This window comes from Oreochromis niloticus, linkage group LG11 (genome assembly GCF_001858045.2).
Source record: "Oreochromis niloticus isolate F11D_XX linkage group LG11, O_niloticus_UMD_NMBU, whole genome shotgun sequence".
In the NCBI taxonomy this organism is placed as follows: Eukaryota; Metazoa; Chordata; class Actinopteri; order Cichliformes; family Cichlidae; genus Oreochromis; species Oreochromis niloticus.
In genome coordinates, this window is record NC_031976.2 from 33,032,859 (window position 1) to 33,056,181 (window position 23,323).

Sequence of the window (23,323 nt, forward strand, 5' to 3'; positions counted from 1 at the left end):
CAGTGGTCAGCTAGACAAACGTTTAATCTTTTATTTATGTACACATGTACAGGCCTGTTAACTCTTGTTTCAAAGACGACTGCAGAGGACAGCACTCTTTTCTTTCTCTGACAAGTTGTAAACAAGCAGGCTTTATCAAACAGGCTGTATCAAAGTATAATCTCTTGACTTGATCAATACAGGACCACAAGAAAGAAAGCTGCTAGTGCAAGCAATGTTAGCGTTAACCACATTTAACACATTTATTTACATTATTTCAACAGTTTATTAAGCAACTTATTATTCTCCAACCTTGTCACTGATGTGTCTGAACATCTACTAGGTTTTCAGAGACACAGCTATAAAATGATGCTTCACATCCTTGTATAGGCTGCAGAGTAAACTGAGGAGTGTAGACTACATTGGTTATAAACATCGAGTGCATATTTATGTTGTAAAGTGATGTCTGCAAGATTGTAAATATGCTTATTTTGCATTACATTACAAGCATTACTCGCATGGTTGGTTCTCTCACTGTTGCCCATCGTTCCATGTTCTATGTTCACCTTGTAGTTACACCTGGAGAACCACAGAGTGGAGCGACTGTCGGGTTGACACGTTGCTGAGCCAACAAGACCGTCGACGTAGCAACCTGACAGGGCTTTGTGGAGGAGGCTTACAGACGAGAGAAGTGTACTGTGTTCAGGCCAACGCTGAGCTTTTAAAATACCTCAATGACCTTCGAGAAAAGGACAAAGGTAAAGTCAACAGTATTCCTAAAGACCCTGTTGTGTATGTATATTAACTTTTGACTTAGTACCTGATATCAAGATGTCATATACTGTATGATTTAGAAATTTTAAAATGTGTTATCTAATTTGATGGCTGATGGTTGCATCCTTCAGTACCTGATTTCGGGCATGATTTGTATATTCGCCAGCCTAGAGCTAATTGTAATTGATCAGGTACTGGCCATTTAGAAAATGATTGCTGGAAGTGAAATTCCTCATAATTTCAACTAGTTACTTGGCATGGTTGCTAGCAGATTACCATGTTTGCCCATAGTTTGCGTGAAAGATGCCAATTTTCAGTAAAATTATGAAGAATTTCTGCTCTTTGTTATGTTCATTCAGTCACAGTGGGCTACTGACAGTTTTTTGAGATGTTAATGTTCCCTTACCTCAGTGGCTCTCGAAATGTGGGGTATAAGAGATGGGCATGGTCACTGTGACCTTACACACTGGTCCAGTGTGTAAGGTCACAGCGTGAAGCCTTGAGCTGAGCCTTACCGTCCTTTGGGACCACGTCTTACGAAATTGTTCTCATAGTGCATTCAGAAAGACTCATCCTAGTGACTGAGACCATGATTGTTGCCATTAAAAGTTACAGTTACATTTAAAGTTAAAGTGTTACCACTTGTGCTTGTTGGTTATATTTTATAGAGTTTGTGTAGTCTGCTGTACATCCACTTCAGAATGTAGTGACTTTACCTCATTTCACAGCTTGTTAATACTGGCAGCCTTTTCTTCACATACAACCAGCAAGAAGCATTTTAGCATGTCTCTCAGCACAACTTTTTTTTTTTTAAGCTAAAATAACAGTTCGAGCTGTAGCACTTCTATGATTTTCCTCCTTAATGGGCCACCAGTGTTGTAGACCTTCTTACCTAGCAGGTGCTTCTTAAAATTTGAAGTAGATCTCTGTACAAGTGTCAGATACTTACTATCATCCAGCTACAACATGATTTGACTGTGATGTTGTTCATGTCCTCTTCACCCACAAATTCAAAGTAATGCGCACCTCCACAGACTAAAAGCTTTCTTCTCTGCAATCCTGCCAGCTGAGCTGTACTTGATGCTAGTATGTAGCGACTCATAAAGGACAGAAACCAAAACAAATATGGAGGAGAATTTTTTCACAGCAAATACAGTAAAATGTAACAGAAACTGAAAAAGAGTAAATAATGCAAATCCAAGTATACGAACCTGAATGCTCTAAGGAGTTACTCTGGAATGTGTTAACCTCAAGACTCTTACTGATTTACTGAATAATGTGGGATGTGGTGGATTGACTGTTTTGGCCTCTGAAGGGGGACGTGCCCCTGTATTACATAAAGACAGTCCCAGTGACTTTCAAAGAGTGAGCTTTAGGATTTAGAAAAAGAAGACATCACTAACATTGGATTAGGACTCTCGGAACTGCAGAGAAAAAGTCAAATTGTTAATAAAATATGCTCTTTATCATATTTTATGTTCTTGTCAAAGTCCAGTTTTTGTATTAATGTGTAAAGTTTCCTCTTTGAGGCCAGTGAGTCATTCAGTCTTCAACCTTTTTTTTTTTGTCTGTTGTCTGAATCAACTGTACAGACATATACTGGAATCAACAACCCATGACGGTGCACAGAGTTTGTCTGTGTCACAGCTCAGCCTCTGACTCATCTGACAGAGCAGCAACTCAATTTTTCTCCATTTTTCTCTGTCATTTTCACACAGAATGGGAGGCAAAAAATATATATCTTTTTTGCTGCATCTCTGTATGTTTATTAATAGAACCAGCTCCTTTTTTCTTCAAGATTCTGTAGGTTTTATCTTGTGAATATGGACCTTCACTTCATTTTCATGCTCTTCAAAGAATTTTTTTTAAAATCTACATTGACTTGATATGTAGTCATAGCCAGTAACATAGCTTTTCTCTGCATACTGTTTAAAACGTTGCAAACATAGCTTCAGAACTTTATTGTTATTCTACATTAATTATGGGAATACAAAATATATGACATCTTAAACAGTACTGTAGTTTATTGTTATTTGTGAATGCAGCAGAATGCTAAAAATACTGTATTTTTGTGTAGTGTTATGAGCTTATGCAAAGGTGTGGTGTCCTTCATCCTTCTTTCCCTCAACAAATCAAAATAATTGCTATTACTCAAACACAGTACTCTAGCACTGGTCAATTTTTTGTGAAATATGCATATAACGTTAACCTCATGGGTCTTCAGCAAACTGTCCTCAGGGTCAAGGTCATATTCGTCATTTTAATAGGGACTTTTCCTTCTAGAAGACTGGTCATATTTGAATGAAACAGGATTAATTCCCCAGGACAAAACGGAGCCTTCTCAGTGGATTTTAATTCTCATGAGTTTGTTCATTACAGCCAACAAATGACAGCAAAGCACAACTTACTTTCTGTGCTTCAAACATTACAAGAACCTGTGAATTGTGATGGACCATGAGGTGGGTGAGTTATTACATCACTGACGTTCTAATTTTCTTTTTCATTTCAGTTAAAGCTCCATTTCATTTTGTAGCTTGAGTCCTTCCATAACTCATCTTAGCAAAATCATGTTGCTTGAAGTCCTAACATTTAATTGAAGCTTGAAGAGGTTGTTTTTATAGATAAAGTCTACAGTACTTTAGTGTAATATGAGTATAGTGCATAGTACAATTTAAGTCTAAGGATACTACAAGAGGAATACTAAAATAGCAGCATAATGCCTTGCACCTCCATGCAGTGGTTGGCACTGTAAGCAAGAAGATTCAGAGTGGAATTTACATGTTTTCGGTGTGCCTGGTGAGATTTCATCCCACAGTTCAAGACCATCCTTTTTAATTAATGGCTGTTTTCAAATTGGCTGTAGTTGTGGGTGTTGGATCAATAAAGTGCTTAGAGTGCATAGCATAAAGCACTATGTGAAGGTAAATGTGTCCTGTTGTGTAAAGCACTTTGAGTGGTAAGTGGGATGAGAGAAGTGCTACTGTATGTAAATGACTCTCCATTTCCATGAAGAGTATGATGTTGTAAAGCTTGTACTCTATGCCACACAGTATCATGACAGTTCTGTTGTGGTATCTGATCACTGGATGAGAACATAAGTATGTTTTTATAATGACATTCTGGACATCCTGTGGCTGTCATGCAGAAACTTCCAACTTGTTACTCAGATTCAACATCCAGATTTTCTGCAGGTTTTTTAAGTTTATCTACTTGAAACCAGTTAGAAAAACTGATTATTAGACACATGCTCACTCTTTTATGCACCAAGCTGAGATTTAGACTTGGTGTACATTTGCAAGCTTTATTACACTGCATGTTTTCTGTGTGCAGTAAAGTTATTTAAATTAACTCTTTAGCAATAACCCACTACTCTGTCGCTCGCTACCTTTTCAAGTGTTTTTATTTTGTTGTGTTGTTTTTGTGGTCTGCTCTTCAATTATACAAACCTTATATAGATAATATGTCAAAGAAATCTAATTTTGTCAAGAGCACATATTGATCTCGGGAGGCTTTCGACCATCTTTCCTCTATAGCGTAGCCACAGCTGCATACATCAGATACTACACGATCACACAGCCTGAAACAAATCAGTCCAATTGTCAAGGGTAACTCAAATAGATTTGATCAAGCACTGTTACGTGACACTCTTGCATCCTCCAATCCCCACACACAGTGTATAAGAGCTGCAGGCCCTTGGTGGGTTGGTAGCAAATAATTGCATATCATATGCTTGCAGCAGCCAACATGTTGACTCGGTTCATGTCCAAATATATGCCACAATGTTTTATTTTTATTAATAGCGGTTGTAGTATTTTCTTTTCATCTCCTGTCTTCAGATATCACACGGCGGCTATATTGCCAGCGTAAACATTTTATACAGCCTTTTACTGGCTGCTATTTCCTTTAGATGAGGGATTTGTCTGGTCCTGTGACCTGCTTTGACTTGTCGGTGGACACAAGTGTAAAGGCCTCCATTTCTGACACTCGTCAAGCCAGCTTAGAGTCAAAGCTGCCCTCTTAAGGAAGGTGTTAAAGACATTAGTTGAAACTAAGCTTATGGAGCTCAACCATGCTGATCACATGAGAGCAAGTGACAAAGTTTAGGAGGAAGTGAGATGCTCACTTGCAACTGGTGTCAAAAAGGGAGAGATGATCTTCTCTTGCAACCAGCTGGAGGAAGTTAAAAAGAAATAATATGAGCATTACTCGTATCTCTCAAACTACTTGCTCACATGGAAGAGAAGCAGTGATGAAAAGAAAAATGGAAAGATTATGATTAAAAAAATGGGATGAAACAACCACGTCTAGTACTAGTACTGACCGCTTTTAATTGTGGTAGTATTTTGGTAGTTTCACAGGACTGCACAGCCCTGTGAAACAGCTGAGTATACCCCTACTAAGTACCACCCAGATGCTAGCCTAATACACTTGATTCACTAAGTTCCTGAGAAAGTGAGTAGGAGTGATTTATACATTTTCTATTAGATTTATACCCCAATAAACTAAAAAAAAGGCTGTACCACAAATACTATTTTTAAATAGACCTAGTTTGTTATTGGAGAACTCTATCATTAGCATGTTGTTACTAGCCCAATAGACAATGTTGTGAGCTAGGTTAGCAAGCCAACTAAAGTTAGATATATATAGTCAGTCCATTTTTATCCATCTGGTTGGAATATACAATAATAAATGAAATAAGCTGTATGAAAAACTCAAAGAAAAGCTGTTATGTTGAAATTTCAGAATAATTTATGACCCCATTCCTGTTTTTAGACCTGCAGCTGGAAAGCTTTAAAAAACGATTCTGAACCAAATCATTGTTCTGTTTCATTTGTCAGTGATAGATTGTGCTAACACTGATGTATGCTTTGCAATATTTCATTCTGGTTCCAATATTAGTCAAATTTATTTTAGGTAATGCTAAATTAAGTAAAGGGAAATTACTTGTAAAGGAAGAGATAGCAGCACAGCTGCTTTAGCACTTTTTATTTTTCAGTGGTCGAACTGATCGGTGGTCCTTTGGCTCTCTGTGTGTCAGCTGTAATTAAAGAATAATGAGTCAGGTAGCCAAAATTAAATCCATCGACAGAAACTGTTCAAAATATAATCTGTAATGACAGAAATAATGTATAACCTTCCAGATGAAGTTCTGTTAGGTCTATTGAGAGGCTATGAGGTACATGGTAATACATTTGAGGTGTTCATAAGCTCTGTTAAAGATTAAGCTACACAAGCGTGTTGAGAGAGAAACGTGCGTGACTTGTATGTGAGAAAATGTGAACACAGACAAACATGTACAAAGTTCTTATCTTCTTGGTGCAGGATTTCTTCTCCCTCTTTTTGGGGGTAATCTCACAGCACACCACTGAGACAGAGAGGCAGACAGCGGCTCAGCGATGTTTGCTACAACCAGAGCTCTCTTTCTCCCCCGTCTCATGCATAAATATCACTGTGCTAAAGGGCAGAAGATGCCCTCAAGCCAGGATCTGAAATGAGCCTACTACCTCCTAAATCTTAACAGTAATCTTTATGGGGGAGAAGCATCGATCTGACCCCAGATCAGTATCTGGGGTCAGAAGTAAGTAATATCAGCTGAGCATGAGTAACTCTGGGTGTTGGTATGCTGAAGCATATGGAGATAATTTGAAGGTGGTAATAAAATCACAACAGGTGATTAGATTGGCAGAAGATATAAAAGCAGTTTTTTCCTCGAAAGACTATGCTTCTCACTGTCTTTACAAGGGTACGAAGAAAAGACTGTTATTTTACAGTGTTAAGGTGTTACACCTTAGAATTATACAGTTATAATTCTAAGGTGTATAAATCACAAACATTACAGTGTTTCAACTTTAAGCTCCTTAAATCATTTACAACTGTAAATATAAATACATTGCATGTACTTGCACTCAATCACTCTAATCAGCCACTGAAATGGACAGAAAAGCAAATGTAATATTTAAGTGACTCTGAATATGGCATGGTTGTTGGCGCCAGACGGCCTGGTCCGAGTATTTCAGACACAGCTGATCTACTGGGATTTCCCCCTATAGCCATCTTTAGAGTTTAAAGACAATGGTCCAAAAAAGAGAAAATATCCAGGGAGCCACAGCTGTGTGGAAGAAAATGCCTTGTTGATGTCAGAGGCCAGGGAAGAATTCAAAAAAGGTCACAGTAACACTAACAATCATTACAAACGAGGTCTTCCAAAGCAACCTAAGCATCTCTAAATGCACAACACATTGAATCTTGAAGCAGCACAAGACCACACTGGATGCCACACCTGTCAACGAAGAACAAGAAAGGTCAGAATCTGGCACATTTTGGGCCCCTTACTATCAACTGAACATCTTTTAAACAGCTCGGTCTACCTGGGTATTGTTGCTGATCTTGTTCATCCTTTTATGATCACAATGTATCCATTTTGTGATGGCTGCTTCCACCAGGATAACACATCATGTCACAAAACTGAAATCATCTCAAACTGGTTTCTTAAATGTAAAGGTTAATTGTACTCAAATGTGCTTTACAGGAACCTGATCTCAGTCTAATAGAGCACCTTTGGGATGTTGTGGAATGGGAGTTTGACTGTAGATTTGTTGGCTGCATAACAAATCTATAGCAACTGCACGATGCCATCATGTCAAAATGGATTAAAATCTCTGAGAATGTTTCCAGCACCTTGTTGAATCTGTGCCAAAAAGACATTTTTCCAGAATCGTGCTGCAGTACACAAATGCCTTTTAAGTTTCTGAGACTTTTTTTTAATTCAGTGTATAAGAATGTAAAAACAGAATTTTTTAAATTTAGAGAGACTTGCATGTTAAATTGATTTGTTCTTCTTTTTACTGAACAAGTATGTGGGCCAAAACAAGTGACAGAAATGATCAATCTGAATCCCAAGAAAGTGATGAATATACACTACTTCTGCCACGCAATTTCTCATAAGAAGTGCAGAGAGGAGAAAAGGAAAGCTGCTGAAAGTATTTCTAGACAAACACCATTTTATGCATTCACAGAGCACTTCTGTGCAGCATTTCCAGTTATAGCGTGGGCTGGCAGATGCAGTCAGCAACCTGCGGCGATCGTATCAAACGACAGGTTTTGGGTTTGGTCTATATACAGACAGTGTAGCATCAGAAACTGGCAACCCTGCTGTGACGACAAGACTCTCGGAAGCTGGGCAGAGTCACTGCATCTGGCTGAGTTTCTCAAACGCATAACTGCTGTTCAGTTTGTGCTAAAGGGACTAATTTCTGTTTTTTGTACACAATAAACAATGTGTTTTTTATATTTATGTGTCAGCTTGAAATGCCTTAGCATCCATATATATAAGATCGTCATTAAGTGCCTGCTTGTAGGGAATTTAATCACTAAGCTCTTTCTAGAATGTTGTAGGATCTTTACCTTTCAATATAAAGCGCGTTGAAAGAACTATTGTTGTGATCTTTTGCTCATAAATTAAGCTTAAATGAACTTTTTCCCTGTCCACAGTGAGCAAACAGGCATCAATTAGCTCTGTAGCTCGTGAAATCGATCTGCTGCTGTTTTCAAATACAGCCAAGAGCATTTCAGCAATTGCTTAACTGCTCCTTTAAATACACAGACTAAAAAGTCGCGGTGCATAATCACAGCTGTTTATTTTCACTTTCATTACCTAGTCTGCTGCCGTTAAGTTTGAAAAAAAGAAAAGTGTTAAAAAAAGTAATTTCTTTTCATGTGTCAACTTTCTTATCTAAGCTGATAAAATGGCATGCTCCCAGGGTCCACGTGGCTCTCCCTCTGATTTGGCCTTGTCGGAAGAAATGAACCATACACAGCAATTATTTTATGCTTTCCACTCGAACCAAAGATTTGATCTGCATTTAATTGAACATGTTTGGGTTATGAGGCTCAGGTCTGCTGTTGTTGTTGCATTAGTCTCTGCCTGTCTCCGTTGTGCCGTTTCCCTCCCTCTGTGTTTCTTTGATAGTGCTTCTGTCTCCCCTGTGTGTGCGTAGCTAATAGTGCTATCTCCCTTGTAATTGCAGCGGGTCAGACCCAAAAACAGCAGAAGCCTAGTGTCCCCCCTCTTCTCTCCATCACCTTCCAGATTACAGGTAGGTGTTTTTAGTCATGCTGTCACAAAGCCCGTCTCCCCAGTTTATGCCTCCCAGGCCTGCCTCACCCCTCCCTCCCGTCTGTCTTCTCCCCTCCTCCAATTGCTTTCATCCTTTTCATCTTTCCTTTTGGTCGCTTTTTTCATTTCCATTTCCTCTTGCCATGTTTCCTTTGCTTTTCCTCTTGCATTTCCTGTCCTAACCTCTTTGTTACTTTGTAACTTCTCCCCCATTCCTCCCCCTTCTCATTGCACCAACTCTTCTTGTCTTCTTTCTTGTCAATCTTCATTTTCTTCTTTCTTCTTTCCTCTCCTCTTTACCCTTGTCTTCCTCTTTATTCTTCTTCACACTTCTCCACTTTCTTCTTTGTCCTATGTTTTTGTCATTTCTGGTTTCTGCTCTCTTTTTGTTTCTTCTCTTTTTGCACTTGTTTCCTTTCCCATCATCCTACCCTCATCTACTTTCACTCCTCACCTCCTTTATTTACCTTTTTTGTTGTTTCTTTTGGTTTTTATTCTTTTTTTCTGTTTCCTTTTCTGCTTTTCTTCTTCCTTGTTCTTTTTACAGTAATGACACCTTAGAGTTTGTCCCAGCTGCTGTAATGCTTTAGATAATTTAGATAATCATAATCACGGTCAGTGTACACAAGCCACTTGTGCAGTTACAATCCCAAACGTTTGCTCTCTAGCCAGTTCTTAGTGTTGTTTTCAAGTAAAACAAAGGATGACTAGTCTTACACCAAAGTTCTGTTTTCTACTGGATAGAAGATTTAAAGCTTTGAAGGAACTGTAAGACAAACTTTGTTCCACCACAAACGGAATACGGATAGCAAGACGTTTTCCACTGCTGCAGACAGTAAGCCACACTTGCAAGAGGGATTTTTTTTCTACCGTTGTCATTTTTGCACAATAGAGAAATGAACGCATTGGAGAGTACACCATAAAATGGACTAACAGAGAGTCAGGATATTCTCCAGGATATTTTCTCCCTTTTATAGAGAGGCTGATACACTGTCAGCCCTCAATTTAGTATTCACAAATGGATTGATGTTAAAAGATTGAAGAGAGTGTAGTTCTCCAATAAGATGTGGATTAACAGTGGCTCAGCAAACTCAGTATTTGACTTTCAGTGTATTTGTAAGAGGAATTAGACATTTTGCATTTCAAAAGGCCCTCTTGCCTCTCCCTGTACCGTTCTGAGGGATTTATGATTCGGCTCTCCTGCCTATGAGAGACTTTAAGCGTTAGATGTCTTGTAGGAACAGTTGGGATACAGGAAATAAAGTGCTTCAGGTTGAACATGTGAAGAGTTTTTTGGGTTTTTTTTTTTTGTATGAATCGTTAAATATCTTCTTTTAAAAAAACACACTCCAGTATTAATTACAATATTTCAAAAGTAGAGATCAATCCATACTCAGACTTTGTAGAGAAAAAGCTTCTGATATGTATTTTTCATCATCTTGTTTTTAACCAAGAATCAGTTTCACAGCGAGCGGATTTTCTTATAGGGGCAAAATCTACTATAGCAGTACTTCCTGTTACAACAGATGGTGCCAATTTATTCTCCTACAGCTTCACATTAAAACCAGACACAGTCCACCCACACTGTTACAGTTAATTTAAGTTAATGTACAATCATTTATATTTATGATATTGTATTGTGTATAACAACATGTAGTTAAACAGGTTTTTGTAGTTTTGTTTTACAGACCATCTTCCGTCTGTTATATCCCCACAGTTCTTCTCAAAACATTTAGTTGCTCATTTTCAATTTGAAGTAGGAAATGTTAAATTGGACCTGGTCAACTTTTAGCCCATATTTTCATAATTATGTTTCAACCATTCATAATGGCCGGCTCACTATTTTAAACAGTCATTCAATACCTTTAGCTACTATTTAAATATCTCCCCCTGTATAGGCCACATTTCAATTATTAAATTAACCTAAATTAACTGTAATAGTTAATCTTTCCAAGTAGTGAAGAAGTACCTTCTACAGTACTTGTCATTATTCCTGTAAATCAGTGTTTTATAGTTATCTTTATTAAAGCTATATAGCTCAAAAAATGTTGAAGTCAGAATTCTGCGCAGAATGAAATCTGATTTACAGGCTCAGCTTTGCAGGTTTTCTGAGTGTAGCTGCAGGAAGAGAGGTTCAGAAGTGTCCGTCAATGTGGAGAGCTTCAGGCAGAGGGTTGGACTTGTCTGCTCAGTGAGCCAGACTCCTTCTAATCAGGAAAACCTGGAAGCATGAAGCTGGTGTGCTGCTGGCTTCATGCTTTAAAGGGATGATTTAAAATTGTAGGCAACACACTTATTTTCTTTCTTTAAAAGTTACATGAAAAGATGAAGGCCAATCTCATATCTGTCTGGTAAATATGAAACTACAGGCAGCAGCTGGTTGGAGACGGGGAGAAACAGCTAGTCTGCTTCTCTCCATTACCTCCAAAGCTTATGTCTCATGTCATCAAGACAAATTGCCATTTTAACACTTGATTGGTTCAGCAAACCAACAATCAATCAGTCAACAAGGTGTAACGTGTTAATTAGCAAACTTAAAATGTTCTGTTATGGAGCCAAGCAGTTTGTTTACCTCTGGTTTCAGGCTTTATGCTAAGATAAGTTAACTGCAATGTGAGTCAGGGCTTTAGCGGGATCACCCTTGATCTCTATTTTCTGTTTTGATTACATAGTTATTCCATAAACAAAGTAGAAATCAGTCTAATGAATATCTGTCTTTCAAACATAGGTGTAACAACACCTGTATGCTTTGCCATCTGACATGTCAGGAGTAACTATTCTTTTGGTTGTGCAGTCAGCTGAAAGCTCTGTTGACAGCACATTTGCAGCTGGCATGCCACCTGCAAGCATCTTTTTTTATTTTCCACAGTCCAGTGAATGGTGTCATTGCCTCAACTTATATGCAACACTCTTTTAAAGTTTCTCTCAGAGAAGGAACTTTGGGTTCCCAAGTGCCACTTCAGCTTGTTTGGCACCACATAAGCATCAGTCAATTCTCCCAACACAGTGTGAGGGCTGTTGACACCCCTGTTCCGACTGAGGTCATTTGCAATAGTTTCTATTGACACAGAAAAAAGAGATCCATTTCTCGCACCATCTTCTCTGTTCTTCTTCATGTAATGCAGTGACTCCGGTTTGTGATTTTTTTTTCCCAGTTTTGCCAGTTTGCTTTTATTTTCTGAGGGAGCTGGAATTGGAAAGTAAAAGCAAACCTTAAAGGCAACCAATCTAAATGCTGATGGTGTCATTGTTTGGCAAATACAGTCAGCAGTCGGTTTTACTTTCCTGGAAAAGAAACCTCTCCATTGCCTTTTTGCATCAGATTAAATGTATTACTTTGATTCTGTTAAAACTGTGTAATCAATACAAATGGAAAATATGTAATTAAGCTGCAAAACCTTAAATACTGCGTGTGGTCAGGCTTGTATCGAAAGTCCCCTTTCTCCTAGTCTCCTTGTGCATTTCCTGTCAGCCTCTAGTCTTACGAGGCTCAAAAGGGTGATGGGAAAAAAAAGGAAAACGTCTCTGAAAGCAGAAACATCCACTTTGAAATGACACTTGCACGATTTTGTGCATGAATAAATGCATTAACTTTGTATCTTCAGGAACTCTGCACATCAGATTTATTTATCATGATGCAGATGTGTAGAAATGTATTCTGCACAGTTGTCACAGAGCTGTTCCTTGCACGGTGATAGCATCTCCTCTTTTCTTCCCCCCAGAGTTCAGACTGGCATGCATTTACCAGTGGTTTCGTGGAAAGAGCTTTTTTAGAATCCAACATGGCATGACTAGGAGAAGTAGATGCCAAATTACACCTCATGGAATAAACATGAGACAAGATATTGTCCTTGTTCTCTTACACCTTTAGTGTTGTATTGTTCCCTCCTCTTCCTATGTCTCCGTTGAGAGTCCGTGGGCAGGGCTCCACAATGTTTTATGCTGCTAGCAAGGCGTTGTACGAGATAATCATTGCTAATTTATCATTCTGACATGCTAACAGGGAGATGATAAACAAAACAAAGGGATAATAGTGTCTACTTCACAGGCATGTTTTGTTTTTTCACTGTGGCTCTCATCTTCCCTCTGCAGGGATTTTATGCCAGGAATAAAAGCAAATAAGCATTTTTGCGTCCCTTGTTCCTGCTCATTCCAATGCTGGTAAAGAAGAAAAATTCCTCAGAATTAGGCTCATTTTATCTGCTGCTTATTGTGTGTTTCCCTTTTGTTTATCTGCACAGCCTCCCGCCCAGTGGAAAACAAGCTGTGCGAAGGTCCAATCCCCAACAGATCCCAGCTGTGCCAAATCCCCTGTCCCATCGACTGTGAGGTATCACCATGGGGTGCCTGGGGGCCCTGCACCTTTGAAAACTGTGATGATCAGGCTGGAAAGAAAGGTACCTGAATGGTTGAAATATGTAATTCAGTCCAAACTATTATAGTCAAAAGGTGATTGCTATTTCTAACTGCACTCTATCACGTTTGGCACTGTGGCTCTGTTTTGCACCTCTCAAATGTTCTACATTTGTGGAACTGCATACATGTAATGCATAAGCTGGGGGAGTAGCAGCAAGACTCCAGGCGTGCACAGAACAGATCGGCCACTATGACATTCAGTTTAGTTCCATTCGGTTTTATTTATCGAGTGCCAGATCACAGCAACAGTTGCCTCAATGCCTTATATTGTAATGTAAAGACCCAACATTAATACAAGGAAAACAGAGAAGCCCCCAACAATCATATGACCATCTATGAGCAAGCGCTTTGATAGTGGGATGGAAAAAGCTCCTTTTTCAATCACCCTGCAGCCTAGACCCATTTCAGCGTAACTGAGTGAGGACTTAGGATCACCCAATCCAACCTTAACTATGTGCTTTATCAAAAAGCACAGTTTTAAGCCTAATCTTAAAAATAGAGATAGTCGCTGTCTCTCGATTCCAAACTGGAAGCTGGTTCCACAGAAGAGGGGCCTGAAAACTGAAGGCTTCTTCCCATTCTACTTTTAAATACTCTAGGAACAACAAGTAAGCCCACAGTCTGAGAGCGAAGTGCACTAATGGGGTACTATAAGGTCATTAAGATAAGATGGGGCCTGATTATTCAAGATTTTGTATGTGAGTAACTGGATTTTCTTCTCTTTTTTTCTCTTTCTAGTCCCTGTCAGTACTCTTGCTGCAGCATTTTGAATCAACTGAAGGTTTTTCAGGGAGTTTTTAGGACATCCTGATAATAATGAATTACTGTAGTCCAGCCTAGAAGTAATAAACACATGAAGTCGTTTTTCAGCGTCACTCCAAGACAGGATGTTTCTAATTTTAGAGATGTTGCGCGAATGGAAGAAAGTAGTCCTACATATTTGTTTAATATGTGCATTGAAGGACATAGCCTGGTCAAAAATGACTCCTCACAATGTTATTGGAGGGCAAGGTAATGCCTCCAGTCAGTTAATTTGGTCAGGAGTTGAGATGGAGGTGGGTTTCAAAGCGGTTTGCAGATTTGCCAGTCACATTTTTCCCTGGTGACCAACAGTTGCCAGGGAGTCTCCGAGCGGTCTCTAAGCCTACATGACTGAGGCTTCAAATAGGGTATCAGCTGAGCCTTCAGCTAATATGAGCTGCCATTATCAGCTGAACTGTCTCTGTCTGCTCTAAGTACTATACTCAGTGTGTCACGTTTTAAGCATTATTATGCTTTATCAAAGCTGTTGTGTTACACTGGTTTAAAATAATTACAGACACTATCTAAGACCAGCTGTTCAGTGTTTTTTCCTAAATACTCCCCCTTCTCGCCTCCATGTAGTCTTCATTATAGGAGATAAACAAGCCGAAAATAATTTGTCAGTCATCTGTCACCCTCTTGTGCTCCTGGCACCGAGATAAATTCTCACCCGATTCACTATTTTGTGCTGAAAATACAAGAACCTCTTAAATTATTCCTTGTTATTGTTTCTAATAATTATAGCTCAAAAACAATGAAAAAAGTGGCTGCTGTGTATTAAATGCTGCTTGTATGCCATCCATCACGTTTGTTATCTTTTTGTATGAGGCCGTTATAATTAGAATTCTGTAGAATAATATGATCGAGCCTGAATGCGCTTAATGAATATGCAGTGTTTATACAGTTTTACATTAAAAAATATTCTTATATTGGCTTTCACCTTACCACATAGCTTCAGAGAATATCGCTGAATTTTTAATGACTGATTGTCTCCAGTAGTAGCAGGTCATCTTGTTAAAAAATAGGTAAGAAGCATACAATTTGTAAGGAAACTACAGCAGCCTAATTACATTTTCAGTCTAAAATGTCCCTTTGTTGCATCAGAATATGGCAGTCTTTGTCTGCTGTTCATAGTGTGAGTGAACTAACAATGTTTATGCAAATATTGCACATAAGTATAAACTTAAGCAATGAAGTGAAATCATGAAGGTTTCTTATTGATGAGCCATATCAAGAGACCAACCATCAAACAAACATTTAAGTGCTCAGACTTTAGTAATGTAAAATGTAATGTAAGATCTCACTATTTGTAAAATCCTACATTAATAATATTAAATTAATCAATAGTATAAATAGTTTTATTTTTGCACTATTTTCAAGTGGATTAATGGTTCAAAAAGAACCTTACTTATGTTATACTGGAACTTGGTGCACACTCTCAGACTCCAGTGAACCGAAGGTTTTAACAGTATTTGGTTGGAGCTGGGAGTCAGAGATGACCATATAAGTAATATCTTGTCTCACTGATGTTGAACAGAACTAATAGTAGGAAGAAGACTGAGTGCAGTCTGAAACCTGACCTTTTGGCTCACAGGGATTACTTGCATATGCACAAATGTAATTTATTCAACTGTTCACCATGTTTTCTTAGAATATCCATCACTATAACAGTTTTTATATGACAGAAAGCAAGGAAAAACATGAAAGGTCCAGTTTAAACAGAGAAGTAGTTGGTCTACAGAGAAATACTTGCTGTATATACGATTGTTTTAGGGGTGTAGCTGGTCAGCGTGGAGCCCATTTAATTCATTTGTCTCCAACCTAAAAGGAGGCTTACTCCAAAGGATTTAAAGATAAATCTGAGCAGCTGTGAAATTATTTATGGTGTAGCTTAAAAAAAGATAGATCACAAAGATAGTGTATTGCATGTGCTACCAAACTGCTACCAAACGCACCCGTGACAGATGAAACTAGACAATTTTTTTTTTTTAATTTACAATGTGTATGATTAAAACATTTATCACGTGATTTAAATAAATACAATGCAATAAAATTGAACTTTTAACATGTAGTGGAGTAAGATGAGGACTATTTTCCCCTTATGTATGTGGTTGTGTGAAAAAACTAAAGCCTGCTATACACACAAAAGTTTGTCAGATGTGATAACTGTCTTTGCACTGCAGGTTTCAAGCTGAGGAAACGACAGATTACAAACGAGCCAACGGGAGGTCCTGGAAACTGTCCACACCTTGTGGAGGCGGTGCCATGTGACGAGCCCACTTGTTACGACTGGCAGCTGATCAGTCTGGATCCGTGTATTCCTGATGATGGGAAGCAGTGTGGCTCCGGCACCCAGATCGTGCAGGTCCAATGTGTCAACAGCAACGGTGAGCGAGGAATGTTTAATCCTAATGTGCTCCACATTTCCAAAATGAACAGAGTCATTTGTTAAAAACTAACCATACTCTTGCTTACAGACAGTGTTTCCTGGCTGACATTGATGCTTGCTCCCTGCTCATCCTTGCACTTTGCTGCGTTTTCGACCCACCTTGATTTGCAATAAAAAGAAATTGCTGGTCTGACCTTGCATGAAAAATCCTATATTTTCAAGGTCACCTGTCCACCGACCCTGCAACTCTTGCAGCACAGCGCTGTACGTGAGGAGATTTCCACAACATGACTCCCAGTTGCCATTCATCAACTTTGTGAGGAATGCTCTCCCTTGGCTCCCCTTCCCCCCTCTCCCTGTTAAAGCTCTTCTACTTTAACGCTTCCTCGGTTCAGTGTTGCTACCTCTCTCCTGCCGTCTCTCTCATTACAGTTTCCTCTCTGCACGCACAATTAAACCTTACTCGCTTTAAATCAAATCAATCCTCGAGCCCCGAGTCTTAGAGTATCTCGTGCCCTTTGCTACTCCTGATTTTTACTGCTTCTCTTTATTACTGTAAATCTTTAATATTAAGGGTGACAGAGCAGATATACTTTGTTGAGTTCCTCTTGCCTTCAGGTATCAGACATATGTATGACAAAATAAGTCACAACACATTATTGAGTGGGGAGGGGGGGGGGGTTGAGCTGCTGTGAGCTGTGCATCAAATGACATGGCACGTTTATTTATTCAGCATGTAAAGTTATACTGTGATGTTGTTCTGGGAATCTCATTCAGTTGCAAATCTACTCAGTAAATCTTGGATTTATGATGCAGTGCAGTGACTTTGTTCATGTTTTCCACACTAGAGAAGTTGATTTGTCCTTCTAACGTCTCCCACAAATCACACTTCATGCATCAGCTGCAGGTGCTCAGTGAAGCTGGTCTGCTGGAAACTCTCCCCTGTACGGCCGGAGTACAGCAGAAACTGTGCGCTGTTCTTTCGCACCATGACTTTGGTTGATTGATCCCCGCTCACATTCACTCCCTCATCTGATGAAAATTGATTTGTTCTGTTTGGATTTTTGCTCTGCTTTTCGCCTCAGAGATTTTTCACTGCAATGCTGGCTGTATTTTTTCTCGGAGTGTGTCCCAGCCATAAAAGAAAAGGCCACGCAGCCAGGCCCCAGACAACAGGCGAAGGTCGATACAAATGTTATTGAAACTGGCTATTGATATTCCCCATGCTGACTGCCTGCCCACTTAGACAGGGAGCTGTTTCTTCTCTGCATACTGAGCATGGAGGTGTTCCTCTCATAGTGGGTGTTCTGTTCATTCATGTTTCCTCTGTGCGAGTCTGAAAACTGCTGGGGTCCCTTGTCACTTCTTATTTTCATGCCTTCTTAGTTCAGTCATGATTGGTTCACTGCGTATCTGTCAAAGTGACATCTTAATGCAGAGTCAGGCCCAGTCTGACTTGTGAAGCCTATCTTTTGCTTGAATTTTCAATTCGCTCATTGAAAGGTTTACATTTGCTTGTGTGTGTGTGTGTGCGCTGCTGAAAGAGGAAAATATTCTCCGCCTGGTTCATGGCAACACATGAAGCAACCCAGACAAATGTGTGGGTTATTTTAATCCACTTAAGCGTGATACCAGCAGCTCATCAATAAACCATGAATAGTTGTGTAAAAATGTGGGAATCCCATGTGAATTTGCAGTTTCCATGTTCAGTGCCACTTTGTTTGGAGACGAGCCACAGTCAAGAGTGCATCAGTATGAATATTTTACAGCTAATCAATTTAAAAGAGTCATAATCATCTGTCATGTCAGTATAGGGAACATTAGTGTAGTTATAATCCACTGCCACATTAGGGAAATTCTCTGCAGAAAGAAGACATGCTGATGTGACACATCTACATTTAAAATATTATTGTTACTATTAGTGTCATTATTATAAGAATTGCCATAACAACCATTTTAGCACATTTCCCCCTCCCTCTCTTTGGGTCATCAGTCTTCTGATAAGCAGCCCCTCGTTAACAGAAGGTTTGAACAGCATACACCCCGATGACTCTCATGTTACACAGCATTTAAATTATTTTGCCATTGTCTTTAAATATTTTTAGGTTTTGGTGAGGGAAATTCTTGGACTTGTGGATTGCACCTGTACACTACAGATTCAAGCTTACTAAAATTTGCTTTTAACTTCACCCTCTTGTACGAACATGATCACTTCTGGCTCCATGTATACCGGTTACCAAAGTGCTAACATTACAGCTTCAAGCTTTGTGGCTTTGTCCATCTGTTATATGCAGTCTGTTTGGTGGTTTAGACTTCTGCAGTGTAACTTTATGCTATGCAATACCAGCCACAATAAAACTTTTCCCCCTCCTATATCCCCACTCAAGTCAACTATATTTATTGCTCAGCTTTTTCGAGGTCTTTATACATTTTCCATCATCCATGATGATAGCTTCAACAATCTCCTTACAGGAATTTGTTGGCATTTGTGAGTTTTTATGTTGATACTGTGATTATTATTCCCGATAATGAGTCGATGAGATGATGTGATGCTTCTCTCACTGAAAAATTCAAAAACTGAGTATAAACATTGGCCCTGAACAAGTCGATCACAGTAGTTGCAGATGCGTCCATTTATTATTTGACCTTTGGCCAAGTTTAATTCAAGAATCCGCATTAGTAATATTTTTTCCATTAGATGAAACAGGGAAAAGAATAATAGTCCCTCTTTAACTGTTGCAACCTGTGTGCTTTTTATCAGATATGACAGATTTATTGCCATTAGTTCACAGGAGTTTAGAAAAAAAAGTTTAATTTCAGTTCTCAAGCAGCACAGTCATATTAATAATTTGCGCACGCCCAACCATTATAAACTAATGTTTCATAACCATAATCATAACACCCAAAGCAAAGCTGTGGCTGCAGCCATAGTGATAGCTATGTCACCGCATGGCTGCAATCATAATCTCAGCTGCTGCCTGTCTCAATCAGCCTCAGCAGCATTCAGTGAGAGAGCTGGGAGAGCTCCTCTATTTATCTTTATAATTGCAGTAGTACAGAGTGTGTCCACAACCAGCAGCAGTCTAATACTTAACATAGTTTCACAATACAAAGTCGTCTTTTTGCATAGGTTAGATTGCAAGACAGCACAGATTATTGTGAGGTAAAACAAAAGTAAAATTTTACACCGTTATCCCTCTGAAGGCTGACATTGGGCCCCAGACAAGGCAGACCTTATATGTGGGACAAACCAACAAAAATGTGATTGTTAATAATACATTGTGTTTAATAAGCATATCTTATTTTGAGCTCAGTAGAATCTACTGTATGTATGAATAGACATACAGCAAAATAGATCACGCATAAGACTTGAATGTATGCGTAAAGTATGAAATTTTAAGCTACTTATGTACAGTATTTGATTCAATCTGCTTGGCTCTCCGGAGCTTTTCCTGTTTAAAATCTTTCAAGTCTTTTCTTATCTTCGCATTTCCTTTTGTATACACACAAAAACAATTAAACAAAACCAAGTTTATGCTGCCACTTGACTCAGAGAGCGAACAGCCTCTTAAGAGAACAAGCGTGACTCAAAAATTTAAAGTGGGTCGTGTTCTTGACATCGTGCCATCAATTAAGACACACAGCTGTTCATTTTCTCAGCTCTTCCCTCCGCCTCTGTGCTGAAATGTAACCGGTAACAATGAAATTCTTGCCATGAATGTTTTCCGATTTTTTTTTTCAACCATGACAAGCTGACTTTTAGAGCAAAATCAGAAAATTACTTGTTTTTGTGGTTGAGGCCACAAGCTGAACACATCCTCAAAAATACAATCAAGATTTTTTTCTGACAAAGTAAAATCTTTCAGGTCTTTATCTGGTTTATATTTCTCTATTTAAACTTTAATCAGTTTTCAATGTTCTTCTTTTGAGTCACATTATTTATTCACTTTTAAACATTTTCTTTGATGAAATGGCCAAAACAGGTTTTTAATTACTGTATATACTGTATAAGCACCAGGAATTAATTGGGGTGTTGATGGTAAGATAAACCGGGAATTATTAGGCAACTTAACAAAAAACAAATATATACCCATTTCAATTATTTATTTTTACCAGTGAAACCAATATAACATCTCCACATTCACAAATATACATTTCTGACATTCAAAAACAAAACAAAAACAAATCAGCGACCAATATAGCCACCTTTCTTTGCAAGGACACTCAAAAGCCTGCCATCCATGGATTCTGTCAGTGTTTTGATCTGTTCACCATCAACATTGCGTGCAGCAGCAACCACAGCCTCCCAGACACTGTTCAGAGAGGTGTACTGTTTTCCCTCCTTGTAAATCTCACATTTGATGATGGACCACAGGTTCTCAATGGGGTTCAGATCAGGTGAACAAGGAGGCCATGTCATTAGTTTTTCTTCTTTTATACCCTTTCTTGCCAGCCACGCTGTGGAGTACTTGGACGCGTGTGATGGAGCATTGTCCTGCATGAAAATCATGTTTTTCTTGAAGGATGCAGACTTCTTCCTGTACCACTGCTTGAAGAAGGTGTCTTCCAGAAACTGGCAGTAGGACTGGGAGTTGAGCTTGACTCCATCCTCAACCCGAAAAGGCCCCACAAGCTCATCTTTGATGATACCAGCCCAAACCAGTACTCCACCTCCACCTTGCTGGCGTCTGAGTCGGACTGGAGCTCTCTGCCCTTTACCAATCCAGCCACGGGCCCATCCATCTGGCCCATCAAGACTCACTCTCATTTCATCAGTCCATAAAACCTTAGAAAAATCAGTCTTGAGATATTTCTTGGCCCAGTCTTGACGTTTCAGCTTGTGTGTCTTGTTCAGTGGTGGTCGTCTTTCAGCCTTTCTTACCTTGGCCATGTCTCTGAGTATTGCACACCTTGTGCTTTTGGGCACTCCAGTGATGTTGCAGCTCTGAAATATGGCCAAACTGGTGGCAAGTGGCATCTTGGCAGCTGCACGCTTGACTTTTCTCAGTTCATGGGCAGTTATTTTGCGCCTTGGTTTTTCCACACGCTTCTTGCGACCCTGTTGACTATTTTGAATGAAACTCTTGATTGTTCGATGATCACGCTTCAGAAGCTTTGCAATTTTAAGACTGCTGCATCCCTCTGCAAGATATCTCACTATTTTTGACTTTTCTGAGCCTGTCAAGTCCTTCTTTTGACCCATTTTGCCAAAGGAAAGGAAGTTGCCTAATAATTATGCACACCTGATATAGGGTGTTGATGTCATTAGACCACACCCCTTCTCATTACAGAGATGCACATCACCTAATATGCTTAATTGGTACTAGGCTTTCGAGCCTATACAGCTTGGAGTAAGACAACATGCATGAAGAGGATGATGTGGACAAAATACTCATTTGCCTAATAATTCTGCACTCCCTGTAATGTTGTTTTTATTACAGAATACCCTTACTAGGTGCAATCAAGGTGACTCAGCCTGTGTGTATAGATAGATGGATACCCACTGCAGAAGTGCATATACTCTGAATTGACCTACCAAGGTATAAAAAGCTGTAATGCTGAAAGTGGTCCAGATGTGCACAAGCAAAAAGCCTTGAAGGGAAGATCAGCCAAGTATAACTTTATGATCAGTGATTATCATAAGCAGATTAAAACACTATTATACTATTTTTGGGGTTACCAGCCTCAGCCTCACGACAAGCTACCATTTATGGGCTTTTGACCCTGTTTTGTGTTTTGTTTTGCTTCAGGAGAGAAGGTGGATAGAAATCTCTGCACGTCTAACCCACCTCCAGAACCTGTGCCCTGTGAGGTGCCTTGCTCAAGAGACTGTGTGCTCAGTGACTGGACGTCCTGGTCCACTTGCTCTCAGACATGCTCGAGCAAGACCATTGAGGGCAAGCAGATGAGGACCCGCTCTATTCTGGCCTACAACGCTGGGGAAGGTGAGTCTGGACCCGCCAACAGTCGACTGTCCATTGTATATGGAAATATATGGAGATGAAGCCTGAATATTGGCTTAGTCACAGCCTTTCAAGTCGTCCTTTGCTGTCACTCTTCGAATGTCTGGATTTCACACTTGTCTGCATGTGCATTTGTCCTTATCTCAAACAGTCTGCTTATCTGTCCTGGTGATTATTTCTGTTGGTCTGTCTCCTCGCCTGACACTCACTTTTTTATCTCTTTCTAAGATCATTTCTCTGCATATGCTTATTCTCTCTCTGGTTTTAAATTTCTAAGAGTGTCCGCCGTGTTTGTGTGCCGTCCTTTTTGTCACGTCTCTGAATGTTTTATCTGGGTGTGTGTTTTCCTCACAGTCACTGCAATGGTTGTGGCGTGGATCACTGTGATGGAGGGTAACATTTGAAAACACATTTTGATGGTAGCTCTTGTATCCCTCTAGCTATGTGTCTACATGCAGAAAAATTAAAACTGTTAGTTTGTTTTGAGCTTTAAAAAATGTGTACATTACCATAACAGCTTTAGGGTAGCTTATAATTGATTTTGAATTTATTCAGCCAGTTGTAATTCAGTCAAGCCTTGTTAGCCATGTGTGAAATGGCTGAACTCTGTTAGCAGTTTTCAGTTGTTCTGCTGTAGTATTAGCTCATCTAGTGCATACCTCACCTGCCACATTAACATTTCTGACGTCTGTATTTATCAAAGGTCTTTCACAGGTGCCGAAGTTTCCAGAACTTTATGGTAAATATTTGACTCTAGGCAGACTGGATAAACTGTAGTTGTAGAGTTGTAGTTTAGATTAGCTTTAAACCCATACTGTACTGTGACACAGTTTTATGAACACACAACCATACCAGAAATCTGAAAGCTTTCTCTTCATTGCAAGT

The 23,323-nt window shown here is 39.3% G+C and overlaps 1 protein-coding gene across 5 annotated transcripts in view; it reads left to right on the forward strand.

Annotated features, from left to right (window-relative positions):
• thsd7ab (thrombospondin, type I, domain containing 7Ab) overlaps window positions 1-23,323 on the forward strand; it is a 189,115-nt gene that overhangs the window by 77,325 nt on the left and 88,467 nt on the right. For 3 of the 5 annotated variants that reach the window (XR_003222219.1, XM_005455116.2, XM_005455114.2), the window contains exons 4-8: window positions 553-737; window positions 8,781-8,849; window positions 13,111-13,266; window positions 16,270-16,473; window positions 22,226-22,420. Coding sequence is in view for 3 of the 5 variants with exons in the window: in XM_005455116.2 (XP_005455173.1) it covers window positions 553-737; window positions 8,781-8,849; window positions 13,111-13,266; window positions 16,270-16,473; window positions 22,226-22,420 (809 nt within the window). In the remaining 2 variants the exon portion in view is untranslated. The remainder of the gene's footprint in view (window positions 1-552; window positions 738-8,780; window positions 8,850-13,110; window positions 13,267-16,269; window positions 16,474-22,225; window positions 22,421-23,323) is intronic. The other 2 variants (XR_003222220.1, XM_005455115.2) reach the window with 1 other exon arrangement.